At 41.8% G+C, this 14982-nt stretch overlaps 1 protein-coding gene across 1 annotated transcript; it reads right to left on the bottom strand.

Annotated features, from left to right (window-relative positions):
• Positions 1-3831: 3831 nt before the first annotated feature.
• LOC124290429 (prostatic acid phosphatase-like) lies at positions 3832-11951 on the bottom strand. The gene is made up of 5 exons (XM_046727128.1): positions 11832-11951; positions 10521-10613; positions 9740-9892; positions 5237-5323; positions 3832-3999 (listed from the first exon to the last, which is right to left on the bottom strand). Exons 1-5 carry the CDS (start codon positions 11949-11951, stop codon positions 3832-3834), a joined length of 621 nt encoding a protein of 206 aa, XP_046583084.1.
• Between the last annotated feature and the right edge of the window lie 3031 nt (positions 11952-14982).

The raw sequence follows: 14982 nt of genomic DNA, 5'->3' as shown, positions 1-14982 counted from the left end.
TCGACACATCCAGATTCGACATAACGGCATTTGACTGTGGTTATATAAACAATGAGATGAAGCCGGGTCGCAGGCGGTCCCATGCTTGTCGTAAGAGGAGACTTAATGGATCAGGGTCGGTTGTGTCATATCTGAAATTGTAAAAGAAATTTAAATGTAACAGCATGGTACTGATTTCATTCGATCAATAGGTGTATTTCCTAAATGGTAACTGATTTAAAGCTGATATTGATATTTAAAGGCAACACACATTTAAACGTAGTAAGCATATTTCGATCAGTTCATTAGACGTACGCGGATTTTCGTAACACCGATGCTTGACACAGTTCAATAACACACTTATTAATTTGACATTCACACATACATGTATAATTTTTCATAGTGATATCGAAAGAGGTAAAACAAATATTTGAACTACGCGTACACCATCTGAGGCGGAGACCCGTGAAGGTCCGGGTTAGAATGAGCCTTCAGTAACCCATGCTTGTCGTAAGAGGCGACTAACGGGATCGGGTGGTCAGGCTCGATGACTTGGTTGACACATGTCATCGTACCCCAATTGCGCAGATCGATGCTCATGCTGTTGATCACTGGAATGTCTGGTCCAGACTCGATTATTTACAGACCGCCGCCATATAGCTGGAGCATTGCTGAGTGCGGCGTAAAACTAAACTCACTCACTCACTCATCTGGGGCGAAGAATTTTCGTGGTGAAGAAGAAACAGAAATAGTATTTACTACAATAACTCCCAGGAACAAATTTCAAAAAAAATAATACCAGTGTTTCGGCGACTTATTAGTTCATAAAGATTTCATAACGCTTTTCGTCAGTCCAATTATCGGGTGTATACTTTCTTCAATTCATATATAACTATATATGTTAATTGATGTTCACATTACTAACATGAGAAAGCAGACGGTGAAGTCAATTGAGAAACGTCAGGTCCAATGTTAATGTTTATGAAAGCAAGTGCAATTCCAAAATAAATTTCAAATGAAAAATTGAAGAGTCACAAAACGTAAAAATATAAGTATATATGTTACAGCTATATTATAGCGTGTTTAAGCTGGAACAGATAAAACAGAGGTCGATAGCATGAGCAACCCTCTGTGACACACGATCAAGATCATCAGGGTCATCCAAAACAGAAAAAAATTGAACTGTCATCTCTGAAATTATATTGAAATAGATTTATCACTAAAGATTTATCATTTTGGAACCTTGCTTTAATCCGTTTTCTATAACACTAAATATAGAAGGCCAAATCCCGTACACATGACGTACAATGTTTCCTTTCAATACACCGTATAGAGTGGTGAAGCTGTAAGATCAGCTTCCTCCAGATTTGCACGGACACCTCGTTTGTGGATGCACGTGTACAATGTCGTCTGTGCAACCTGCTTACAATACACATGAACATCTGACTGTGCTCTGACACCGACAGTGAGATCGTGAGTGAGTATGGTTTTACGCCGCTTTTAGCAACATTCCAGCAATATCAAGGCGTGGGACACCAGAAATGGGCTTCACACATTGTACCCATGTGGGGATCAAACCCGGGTCTTCGGTGTGAAGAGCGAAAGCATTAATCACGAGGCTACCCCACCGCCACCTGAGCATCCACGAGCAAGTCTTGCCTGTGACGCTGGATCCTTGTGATGAGCACGGGGGCGTGGGCGGTTGCCCCAAGCACGTGGCCACTGGGTCATCTGGAATGACGTCACGTGTCAATACCTTTAACTTCGAGAGTGGACAAGACGAACCGCACCCTGAAACGAAAGAGTGGACATGGTAAGTTTACTTCATCGTTGAGCCGCATTTCTGATATAACACATTGTGTCGACTCGTCATACAACACACACACACACACACACAGAGAGATAGAGAGAGAGAGAGAGAGAGAGAGAGAGAGACAGAGGAGAGAGACAGAGAGAGAGAGAGAGAGATAGAGAGACACACACAGAGACAAACAGAGAGAGAGAGACACACACACACACACACACACACACACACACACACACACATAGCTCAGCTGCTCAAAGGCGCTTTGTTTTCCCTTCGATCACTGGATGTCAATCTCAACGGCACGTCGTATTATCAGTCTCAACTCCCTGGGGAGTATACAACTCTTGCAGCCACTAGGCGCACCGAGTTTATGTGGCTTTCCCATCCTTACAAGGTACCCATTAACAGCTGGGTGGACTGGAACACATAGTCACAGTACTTTGTCAAAGTTTACTGCACGTTGCTGTACCCGCAACTTGGTGTTTGCACGTATTCATGTGAACACCATCTGGTCATATACCAACGGATTCGTGGGTTCTTTTAAATGCAAAGGGTTGTGTACTGTACACTAGGGGTTGGGAGGGTTGTGACAACACTGAAAGAGCCTGCACACAAAGATGACTCCAAGGTTTTTACACCCGGTCATAGGTGGGCTCGATCCCGACACCTCAAGCTCGTTGGATCACTAGCCTGGCGCTTAAGCCAGTTCGCCCACCACGCCCCCACTTTCCATTTATATGTCATTTAAGGACCAAAACATGCGTTTAAACGTATACCAGGTTATTTTTATCAGCTAGCACGAACATGGTTTTAACAAACCCGGAAACATAATCGAGGCCAACAGATTTCGAGCTCACAATCACGAGTGCCTCGTACACACAAGGGACGCAACTCTGCACGGATGATTACTTCTCTTCAGCGCCCCCATTACTGACGGTGATATTGCTGGAATATTGTTAAAAGCTGCGTAAAAAGCATACTCTCTCATCACTACTGACGGTGCACATACCTGGTACTGTCAGAAAGTACGGCTGAACAGTCGTGTCATTTCTGTAGTGGAACTCGACAGTGTATCCCTCAGTATCGTCGTGATGGAGCTCCACAAGCACCGCCGAGGCATATGGGATATGCACTTGGTTGAACATCCCCATTGCCGACAACAGAGCGTTGATGTTGGTTTCGTGCTGACGTACAGAATGTGTTGCCATGGTTATAAGAAAATGTATGCTAATATTACCGCATCACAGATGACAATTTTTTATTGCGTTCTTTGAAAATAAGGAAACTTTTACTCAAAACGTGTTTACTGAAAAGAAAAGGAGACTTTGCTCATTTCAGTTATTGAAGTGAGCGCTGTCATTTTGTTTATGTGTTCGTTGTTTATCGCTTCTCTCATCAAGAGCGTCCTTTCTTTTGGAAAGGCTATTGCCAACGTAACTCAAACATAATGATACATTCAACGGAATGTTATAATCCTTATTTCTTCCGCAGACTCGATAACATCTTTTGTCCAACTCTCGTTGGACATATACCCGTGAAGATCCAGGTTAGAATTTGTCTTCAGCAACCCAATGCCTGTCGTAAAAGACGACTAACGGGATGGGTGGTAAGGCTCGCTGACTTTGTTGACATATATAATTGTATCCCAATTGCGTAGATCGATTCTCCGAACATTAATCACATGGTTGTCTGGTCCAGACAGGATTATTTATTTATTTATTTCATATGGCCAGATAATGGCAGAGTGTAGTGTTAAACAATACACAAACAAAACCTCGTGGGTGGCATGCTTTACTTACGCCTGAGAAGAAGTTAATCTTTTGTGTGATGTTGTTAAAGTTGACAACGTCTTCCATATTCTTTATGAATTTCCCCAGAAGTGGACCTGGAACATCAGAGAGTGAGTGAGTGGATGGAAGGACGGGTTTGATGTTTGAATGAGTTCGTGGAGAGTGCCACTTTGGTCATGACTCGAGTTGTTCGAACCCATGATCAGCAGATCCTGCTACACTTGATAGAAGTAACCCTATACAGCAAATTATATGTCAGATAATCAAGTTTGTGAAACTTGTTTGCTTGAGTCTACCTCCTCGTATCCTGGCCATTGCTTTAGTGTGGAACTTGAGCTGAGCCACCATGTTCTTGAGTGCCCGGAACCTCTTGTACACGTCATTTTGTCGGAGCCACAGGGGAAACGTCATGTTGTTGTCGTTCTGTGGGAGTATAACGGAGTTATATTACATTTATATCACAGCTCGACAGCTTGAATTGGGAGGAGAGTCCAAAGCGACCCAGGGTCCGGATGCTTACCACGTTTGTGAAACCCAACAGCATGGTTTTGTTCTGAGGAAACAAGAAGCATTTTTGGGACGATAATCGGCTTCTGGCAACTCTGCACACCAACACCCACCTGTGCCACCCCATCTAATTAACTAACATATTTGTTGAACTTTCACTTTCATATTATCCCTTGTTTCATTGTTCTCTCTGATTTGCACCCCCGTGTTCTGTGTAGCCTCCTCTCCCTATCGTCTGCTCCCTCTGGCACCCTCTATCTTGTTCTCCCTTGTTTCATTGTTCTCTCTGATTAGCACCCCCGTGTTCTGTGTAGCCTCCTCTCCCTATCGTCTGCTCCCTCTGGCACCCTCTATCTTGTTCTCCCTAGGCAAGAGAACAAGGTAAAGGGTGCCAGAGGGAGCAGACGAGAGAGGGGGCTTTAGGGAATAAGAGGGGGCAAATCAGAGAGAACAATGAGACAAGGGAGAACAATGATTACATAATGCCATTTAGAAAGTGGTCAAATGTAACGTGTTATATTTGGGATTACACTTTCTTAGTAAAGTACAAATTCTAGTACTGTTTGACTTGAGCCCCATCCGGGATTCGAACTCACACCCTCAGAGTCAGGCACCTAATCGCCAGCACACAAAGTCAGCCGCCTAACCCGCTCAGCTACCGCGACTTCCACAGAAATGGAAGTCGGACAACCGGTAGTCTAGACTGCGGGCGTTGTGCACCCCTCTGATAAGGGTTCATTGGCACGGTTCCCACGGCCCAAAGCTATGATTACACAGTGCCATTTAGAAAGTGGTCAAATGTAACGTGATATTATATTATGTATTAGGTGCCTGACTCTGAGGTTGTGAGTTCCGTGAAGATCCGGGGTAAAATAGGTCTTCAGCAACCCATGCTTGTCCCAAAAGGCGACTATGCTTGTCGTAAGAGGCGACTAACGGGATCGGGTGGTCAGGCTCGATGACTTGGTTGACACATGTCATCGGTTCCCAATTGCGCAGATCGATGCTCATGCTGTTGATCACTGGCTTGTCTGGTCCAGACTATTATTTACAGACCGCTGTCATATAGCTGGAATATTGCTGAGCGTGGCGTAAAACTAAACTCACACACTCACTCACACCTAGGCCTTACTGTACGTTACGTTCTTCTCACCTCAACAAATATGGGGTCAAACATGTCGACCAAACTTTCAAAGGTAGGAGGATATCCCGAATGCTTTCCGAGGAGGTCGATCAGATCCTGGAACAACGACGAAGTCGAGAACACATAAAACAAACCAGTGAGTGAGTGAGCTAAAGAGATTTAATTGACAACGCTGTCACAGTACTTCAGTCACCTCACGGTCATCACTCAGACGTTTACCAATTTTGTCAATGAACATTAGTCCAACACGCATCCAGTCCAGAAGTAATTCACAAATACAGGGGCGGTGGGGTAGCCTAGTGGTGAAAACGTTCGCTCGTCACACCGCAGACCCGAGTTCGATCCCCACATGGGTACAGGCCAATTTATGGTGTCTCCTGACGTGATATTGCTGGAATATTGCTAAAAGCGCCGTAAAAAACCAAACTCACTCACTCATGCATACAACGCGTCTTTGTTCTTCCCTGACAATGGATCATGGGCAGATGACTTTTATTCTCCGCTCCTTTGGAAGTATACGACAACAGCTGGACACTCGCAGCATATTCGCTCAAGCATCATAGTTACTAGAAAGATGGAAAAAATACCTGATTCTGTGTCTCGAGATGTTTCACATAATTCGTTTTCCACAGTGTATTTTTTCAAAGCATCATATGTCGGGCAATCCATTTCCAATATCTGAAAATAGAAATACATTTCAAAATACATATTAAAATTAAAACTTCCGTTGATACGTTAATGCGGGTATGATACATGGTAATGAGCTTAGAGGCGAACAGGACCTTTCGGGTTGAGAGGAAACACGATAGCCACTTAGCCACTTCACTCGCATAATGTCCTGGCACCCGATCCACACAGCGTTCGTAGCGCTACGACATTCGTAAACATATGATAAACTATAGTTACGACAGGTCGTAACATTACGAACGCTTTGTGGATCGAGGCCCTGGTATGTATTTTCTGGAGGCTGACTGACTGACTGAGTTTAGTTTTACGCCGCTTTTAGCAATATTCCAGCAATATCACGTCGGGGACACCAGAAATGGGCTTCAAACATTGTGCCCATGTGGGGAATCGAACCCGGGTCTTCGGCGTGACGAGCCAACGCTTTAACCACTAGGCTACCCCACCGCCCCTCTGGAGGCTGATGTAACGGGCGAGTGTAAATATACCACAGCGCCAAAAATATCTGAAATTTATATTTTGCGTTTCTGTTATTGATCCCAGCCGTGAAGATACGGGCTAGAATTGATCTTCAGTAACCCATGCTTGTCGTATAAGGCGACTAACGGGATCGGGTGGTCAGGCTCGCTAGCTTGCTTGACACATTTCATCGTATCCCAATTGCGTAGATCGATGCTCATGCTGTTGATCACTGGATTGTCTGGTCCAGACTCGATTATTTACAGACCGCCGCTGGAATAGTGCTGAGTGCGGCGTAAAACTAAACTCACTCTCTCACTCCAAGCGCCAGTTGACTGAGTGCATTTTTTTCTACCTTACGAAGAACTGTGCGATTCTGTCAGCTGGCATTCACATGTTTTATATAAATGCGTAATTTCGAAAACACTTCACTTGATAAGGGACAGCCAAAAAAACATTTTGTAATCTGCACAGATGTTGAACTTTGTTAAACCGAGGAATGTATCCATTCGGTGATTAGAGTGAGAGAGTGAGTCTGGTCTTACACCGCTTTTAGCAATATTCCAGCAATATCATGGCTGGGGACACATGAAATGGACTTCACACATTGTATCCATGTAGGGAATCGAATCCGGGTCCTCGGCGTGCCGGGCAAACGCTTTAACCACTAGGCTCGTTAGGATGAGAAAGCCACAATAACTCGGTGCGCCTAGTGGCTGCAAGAGTTGTATACTCCTCAGGGAGTTGAGATTGATAATGCGATGTGCCGCTGAGATTGACATCCAATGATCGAGGGAAAAAAATACCAGCGCCTTGAGCATGCACTAGTGCGTGGATATGTGCGCTATACAAATATCCTATAATAATAATAAATAAATAGGCTATCCCACCACTAGCGTCGCTGTTGTGATGAGCTGACACTTTTATCACTAGGTTACCGAGAGAAATGACTGACACAGTGTGATAGCCATGCCACGATCATGCTGGTGGCAGTTTGTTTGTTGTGTGGAGATTACCCCAGCTATACATCACGAAGGCCTTTGAATAAATTAATCTTTTTTTTTTCTTTTTTCTTTTTTTTATTCATGACATATAATATACATTGCTGTTTATGAAAAAACACACAAACAAAATTATAAGCGCACAATCGCAAATCAAAAGTGCAATGTTTTGTTCTTTTTTTTCATACGAAATATTTCATCCTTTTCTCCGAAAATATGTTCTTCTAGTTTGAAATGGTATTTTATGAAATATTTAAGTTGGTTGATATTTAATTGATCAGACAAACCACAATGTCAAAGTTTGATCTTTCATCCCATTATAATACGGATCTTAATGATGATCAAACTGGATATCTGGATTTGTTTGTTGTGTAACGCTTCACTCAACACTATGCCAGCGATATGGCGGCGGCCTGTAATAATCGAGTCTGGACCAGGCACTCCAGTGATCAACAGCATGAGCATCGTTCTACGCAATTGGGATACGATGACATGTGTCAACCAAGTTCAGCGAGCCTGACTACCCAATCCCCTTAGTCGCCTCCCCCAACGAGCATCGGTTACTGAAGAGCAGTTCTAAACCTGATCCTCGCGGGTCTTCAATCAGTGACGTGGCTTCACCGTTTATGTTAGTCGCCTCTAACGACAAGCATTGGTTGCATTCGTGTTATTCCGGGACAAGCCGAATAGCGACTCGTGCCCCTCTTGAAGGATTTCATATTGGCGTAGGAACATCAGAACTACTTCAAACAGGAACGATAACTCTATTACTGTTTGATTCCAATGGTACTTAATATCACCGAAGTACTCATACATTGTATTGCTGTTTTTGTTTTTGCTATTTATTCTAAAGAATTAACCTCCTTGGTACAACTAAAAGAAAGGAAAAAACCTATTTGTTAAAGACATATTCTGACGTAATTATTACCAGATATTCACCTTATATTTCCAATTATATTTCTGAAAAGGGTTTAATAATCACAAATGGGATTTGTTTTATTGAATATGCAAATAAAATTTGTAAAAAAAACCCGCTACATTAAATCCCAAAGCAGAAACTCAAAAAATGACTTTTATAATATTTATCAAACTGAACATACGTGTAACCTTGCTGTCATACCACAAGTGGACTTTTAACTGAATTCGCTGAAAAATATATGTATAACCACAAGAAGGTCAGACTAAAATATTCCCAGAGAATTGAAATATATGCCCAATGTTAAAGATTAAAGTTGGTTAGTTACATACAGATATAATAGTACTCAGATAGCGCTTTTGAGCAATTAGATTTATGTATGTATGTATGTATTGTTTTGAAACTCGTAGCGATTTATAATTACATGGGGCGGTGGGGTAGCCTAATGGTTAAAGCGTTGGCTCGTCACGTTGAAGACCTGGGTTCGAATCCCCACATGGGTACAATGTGTGAAGCCCATTTCTGGTGTCCCCCGCCGTGATGTTGCTGGAATATTGCTAAAAGCGGCGTAAAACCAAACTCAGTCAGTCAGTTATAATTACATTTCCTAAAATTGTTGGAAGCGCACGTACAATCTCCATAGCAAGCCCGCAAGATCGTCAGAAACACCATCAGTTGGACCCACGAGAGCCGTTATGTCAACAAACGCACGTGCGTGTATTTGAATCTCTCGCCGTCAATCGCATGATTCTTATCAAAAACACCATAATAGGCAGCAATATGACGATATATAGTTTTCATGATTTTTTAAACAATGACATAATGCCATAAACGATTTAAGTACTCAGGATTATTTTTACCAAAGCACCGCAGTCATTTACGCGTGTTCTGATTGGTTTGTCGTATTTTCGCACATAACAAGCATCGAGAGGGGGATGAGTCTTCTTGCAGGTTACGGAAAGGGGCGAGTGGTGACGAATGCATTGGTTGCTGATGACCAATTCTAACTCGGATGTTCACGGGTGGGATACTCTGTTGGTGACGTCAGATGTCTTCCTAATCTGCCAATCAGCGTTGACATCTCTAAGCGATTTATTTTCACATAATATTTGATTTCCCTTGAAAGCGAACTTAAATGACCAGTTTCGAATGTAAACAGTTAAGACCTAACAATTATATTGTGGGTATCTTATATTCCCTGTCGTTTCTGAGCGCCATGGCATGTACATCTAAAAGGTTCTGCCAGGAATAACTGTGTTCTGTATTCGTTCGCTGAAATCAATACATCGAATCCTATGGTAAAGAAATTACGGAAAGTTGAAAATGATTTTCTCAGGGTCACAAACATGTTTAATTTAACGACGTTTGGTCTCGAACCCGTGCCTTCGACTCTTTGAACGAACGCTATAACCACGAGGCTATCCAACCATAACCAAAGATATAAAAACTTACAAAATCATCCTCTTTCGGCAGTGTGTGTACAGGAATGGGTTGCCATGGTATAGCGGGGTTCCAAATCTGATCACCTGTCGGGGGAAACAGGCCAGCCAGCATGCAGTAGGCGCTCATTATAGCGCGGTCCTTATAACTTGCAAGAACGTGAATCTGTAATACAAAAATACACAATACTTAAGTGAAAGTTTTCGATATATTTCAAAAACATTCAGATTAAATATATTAGGATTAATCTGAGAGAATGGTTGGCGACATATTTAAGAGTGAGTGTGTGAATATAGTTTTACGCCACTTTTAGCAATATTCCCGCGGGGGACACATTATTTAAGAAGAATCGTAACATTGGTCTCACATATTTACGCGTGTGAGGAATCGATCCTTCAGCTCAATGAGCAAACACATTAACCACTAATCCTCACCAGTAATAAATCAAATAAAACGAAAATCATTATAAAACAATAATCTTTAACAATGAATATTATGGATGATATAAAAATAAAAGAAACTTTATAGCCTTATAACAAAGATGGCATTTTTCTATACAATAGAAGCGACTAAATCCTTTCCACATCCATAAGAAATCTCTGCTTACAGAGTCGATTGTACAAATGTGACTATCTCATGAGCAGATATTTGTTTCAGCAGTATTACAGATGTACGATGTTGTTTGTAAACAAATCGAGTCTGGACCAGACAATCCAGTGATTGTCACCATGCGATACGATGACAAGCAAGTAATTGATTAAAACTCAATTGATTTCTCTAGCTTTAAGCTTGCCTCATCTGCAGTGTAGTTTCCGTGTATAAAACCGCCGTCGACGTAGCGATGTCGTAAATACTGGCCCAGCTCATACTCCCGTCTCATGCCTTCCTGTGATAAACATGACGTTTGAATTAACTGAAATGCTTGAAGGTAGACACCGAGCGATATTATAAGGCCGGAGCCCTAACGTCGTACATCACAATACGATCAGAACGTATGCACAGAAAAGCATCAAAACACCTAATAGTAATCTCGTTGTGGGAAAAGCAACGTTTGCATTGGATGATCGATAATAACCTCCTCCGGGGGAGCACATAAAATAAAAGCAGTGTTAAGTGTAGAAACGTCCGGAAATTGTTCTAAACAACCCGGCAAAAGAATGTATGTCCTGAGATCTGGACGGAACAAATGCAAACCTTATGAAGATTTTATCAGGTTGAAAACAAGCGCCGAAACACGACAGATTTATGGTCTTAAAAACATGGTACTCGTATCAAGTACCTCAACCATTTGTTGTTTGTTTCATGCTTAGCTGCTATAAAGCATGGGTATGCTCTTTCTTAAAATAAATTTGCTCACATATAAAGAGGCTCACAATGTACATTATATTTACTGACTGACTGACTGAGTTTGGTTTTACGCCGCTTTTAGCAATATTCCAGCAACATCACGGCGGGGGACACCAGATATGGGCTTCAAACATTGTACCCATGTGGGGATTCGAACCCGGGTCTTCGGTGTGACGAGCCAACGCTTTAACCATTAGGCTACCCCACCGCCCCACATTATATTTGCAACGTACCTGCAAGGACAAGACAACTCCCTTTGGTTGACGTAGAGTGAGTGAGTGAGTGAGTGAGTGAATAAATGTTGCTTTAAGCCACGTCAGCAATTGTGCGGCTATTATAATAGAAGATTTATAATATAATAGTAGATTTGTATTGCGCTTTTCCATACTTGGATATTATGCTCAAAGCGCAGTGAGATTTGATCAGAAGAAAGCTTGGCGGAAAAGATGGGTTTTGATAGCTGTTTTGAAGGCAGAACAGGTTTGACACTGGCGAACATCAAGGGGAAGATTGTTCCAGGCAATGGCTGCAGCATATGCAAACGATTTCTTCCATAACGATTTCTTCCCATAAATAAAGATGTTTCAATTTTGGAAGGGTAAACAGACAATGGAAGTGAATTCAGACCGAAGGGTTCTGCTGGGACAGTAGCAATGGAATGCACAGAGATAAGAGTAGCTTAAAGTCGATTTAAAAGTCGATTCTATTGGCGACTAAGTTGAAGTCCATACCTCTTCCTTACCCCTCAGATACTTACCTGTGTGAGTTCTCCCCACCTCTGTGGCCACGTGTCTTCTTGATAGGGGTCATTCGGATAGGTGTGTTCGGGTGATCGATCTCCATGGCGGAACAACTGCAACAGAAATATAGTTCGCATAGTTTTATGCCGCTTTTAGAAATAGTCCGCCAACGTCTCCTTGATCAGGGATATAATTACGACAAAGAACCCAGAATACATAATGCCATTTAGAAAGAGGTCAAATGCAGCATATCATATATTTGGGATTACGCTTTCTCAGTAGAATTGTGCAAGAATATGTACATTACTGGACCCGTGAAAATCCGGGTTAGAATTGCTCTTCAGTAACCCATTATTGTAGTTACATGCGACTAAACGGATCGGGTGGTCAGGCTCGCTAACTCGGTTGACATATGTCATCGTATCCCAATTGCGTAGATCGATACTCATGCTGTTGATCACTGGATTGTCTGGTCCAGACTCGATTATTTACAGACCCCCGCAACATAGCTGGAATATTGCTGAGTGTGGCGTAAAACTAAACTCACTCACGTATAACATATATTGCTTAAAGAACATAGGTCAAATAGAACATAGGACGGAAACCTTTAAAATATATGTTGCACAAAGATCATAGGTCAACTAGAACATAAGACTGAAACCTTTAAAATATATGTTGCACAAAGATCATAGGTCAACTAGAACATAAGACTGAAACCTTTAAAATATATGTTGCACAAAGATCATAGGTCAAATAGAACATAGGACGGAACCCTTTAAAACATATATTGCTCAAAGAACATAGGTCAAATGAAACACAGGACAGAATCCTTTAAAACATAGGTTGCACAAAGAACGTAGGTCAAATGAAGGACGGAATCCTTTAAACTAAAAGGATAACCCATGGATAAGTATTTGGGGACGTCTTAAAATCGTCGGATTTCTAAAGGAGAGCATGTATTGTGCAAAACATAAACGTTTTGCTGAACCACATTAACGTACTCCACAAATCATTTGTCTTTCAGGTTTAATGCTGTTTAAGAATGAAACTGAAATGCTTAGTCATGTGTACATAATTGTCGGCGTGCCATGGCAGAGAATTACATTAAATGAAAAATATACATTTATGTCTGCCGCAGGATTCATGAAACAATACTCAGTCTGGTTTAAAAACAACTAATTTATCATATGCAATATATGATATGAAAAAAACAATTTAAAACATACAGGACTATGAAGCAATATCTAGACCAACGTCATCTGAGCTATGTGCATGTATTACTGTCATGTTTGTTTATTTGTTTGTTTGCTTACACCGCATGCAGCAATATTCCAGCTATATAGCTGCGGTCTGTAAAGGATCGAGTCTGATCCAGACAATCCAGTGATCAACAGCATGAGCATCGATCTATGCAATTGGTTGGTTGGTTGGTTGTTTAACGCTGCACTCAACAATATTCCAGCTATATGGTGGCGGTCTGTAAATAATCGAGTCTTGACCAGACAATCCAGTGATCAACAGCATGAGCATCGATCTATGCAGTTGGGATACGATGACATGTGACAACCAAGTAAGCGAGCTGTCCACCCGATTCCGCTTGTCGCCTCTTACGACAAGCACGGGTTGGTGATGACAAACTCAAACATGGATCTTCACGGGTGTCATTGTAAATATACACTCACGTCAATGAATGTTGCGTTGTGATAACCTGCGCCCAATCCTTTCATGAAAATATTAATTTAAAACTAAACTAACATTATTGAAATGCAATTACTGATGAAGAAACTTATACAATTTAATTGCGTAATATTACACAATGTAACACATTACAAAAGTACTAGTTTTATGGACTGCCTCCGTGGTGTAGTGGTTAGAGCGTCCGCCCGGAGAGCGGAAGGTCGCGGGTTCGATCCCCAACCGCGTCATACCAAAAGACGTTAAAATATGGTACTTGTTGGTCCCTGCCTGGCGCTCGGCATTAATGGGTACAACAAGGACTGGTGGGCTCGGAGTCAGTATAATGTGTCTGAGTGGGGTATTCATGCTTCACCGCGGCTTGGTATCTCAATGGGCTAGCACTATAAAACCAGCTTACGTCTGGGCTAGTACAAGCAGCCGCACATACACATAGACACGCATGCACGTAGTCATATGAGCGAAATATTCTCAAGCACGACGTAAAACCCATTTTCACCTCACCTTACTAGTTTTATGACCATAACATTACAAGCGTACAATTTGTTTTTCCAGTAATCGGCATCGAATCATTGTCTTCTTATCATAATAAATTAAGCACAACATTAGATTGTGAAATTACATTCATTTTCATCTAGACCGATATTGCACAGAAGGAAATGTCTACCCAAGAGACTTCCCTGGATCGATCCCTATTTCGATCATTACCCGACGGCAACCATATCGAAATATGGACGTATTGAAGACACGAGGGAACCATGCTGAAGATAGGCGGAGATAGTGAACATAATTAGCCTTACAACCGCACAACGCGACCCGTCTGTGTTGGATTGGTGTATTTACTTGAAATTTTGAATTTACTTGAAATTTTGAATTCAAGAATTTGAATACAGTGCCTCAGATAAAAATCCTACTGAAGGGAAAATTGAAGACAAAAGAGTGAATGACATATGCATTAATTATTTTAATTAATGAGTTGTGTTGAAAAATATTTTAAAATGCATAAATAATTTTATCTTTTATATTAAAAGCTTTGACGTATGTCTAAAACATATATTGTAATGAAGAGTGAGTGATGGGGTTTCTTATGAAAACGTTGCTTTTAGCGATATTCCAGCAAAATCATGGTTGGGGCCACCAGAAATGAGCTTCACACAACCCGGGTCTTCGGCGTAAAGAGCGAACGCTTTAACCACTGGGCTACCCCACCCGGCTGGTATTAAGAGAAAATGAAGATGAATTAGACTGACTGACTGAGTTTGGTTTTACGCCGCTTTTAGCAATATTCCAGCAACATCACGGCGGGGAACACCAGAAATGGGCTTCACACATTGTACCATGTGGGGATTCGAACCCGGGTCTTCAACGTGACGAGCCAACGCTTTAACCACTAGGCTACCCCACCGCTCAGATGAATTAGAATAAATGGCTTGTGTATTTAATGTTCCTAACTTTATTCTGAAGTGGTATTGA

This window comes from Haliotis rubra, unplaced genomic scaffold, assembly GCF_003918875.1.
Source record: "Haliotis rubra isolate DU_JTF1 unplaced genomic scaffold, ASM391887v1 Scf465, whole genome shotgun sequence".
Classification (NCBI taxonomy): Eukaryota; Metazoa; Mollusca; class Gastropoda; order Lepetellida; family Haliotidae; genus Haliotis; species Haliotis rubra.
Note: the sequence above shows the minus strand (reverse complement) of the source record. Positions and strands in the feature narration are given on the sequence as shown.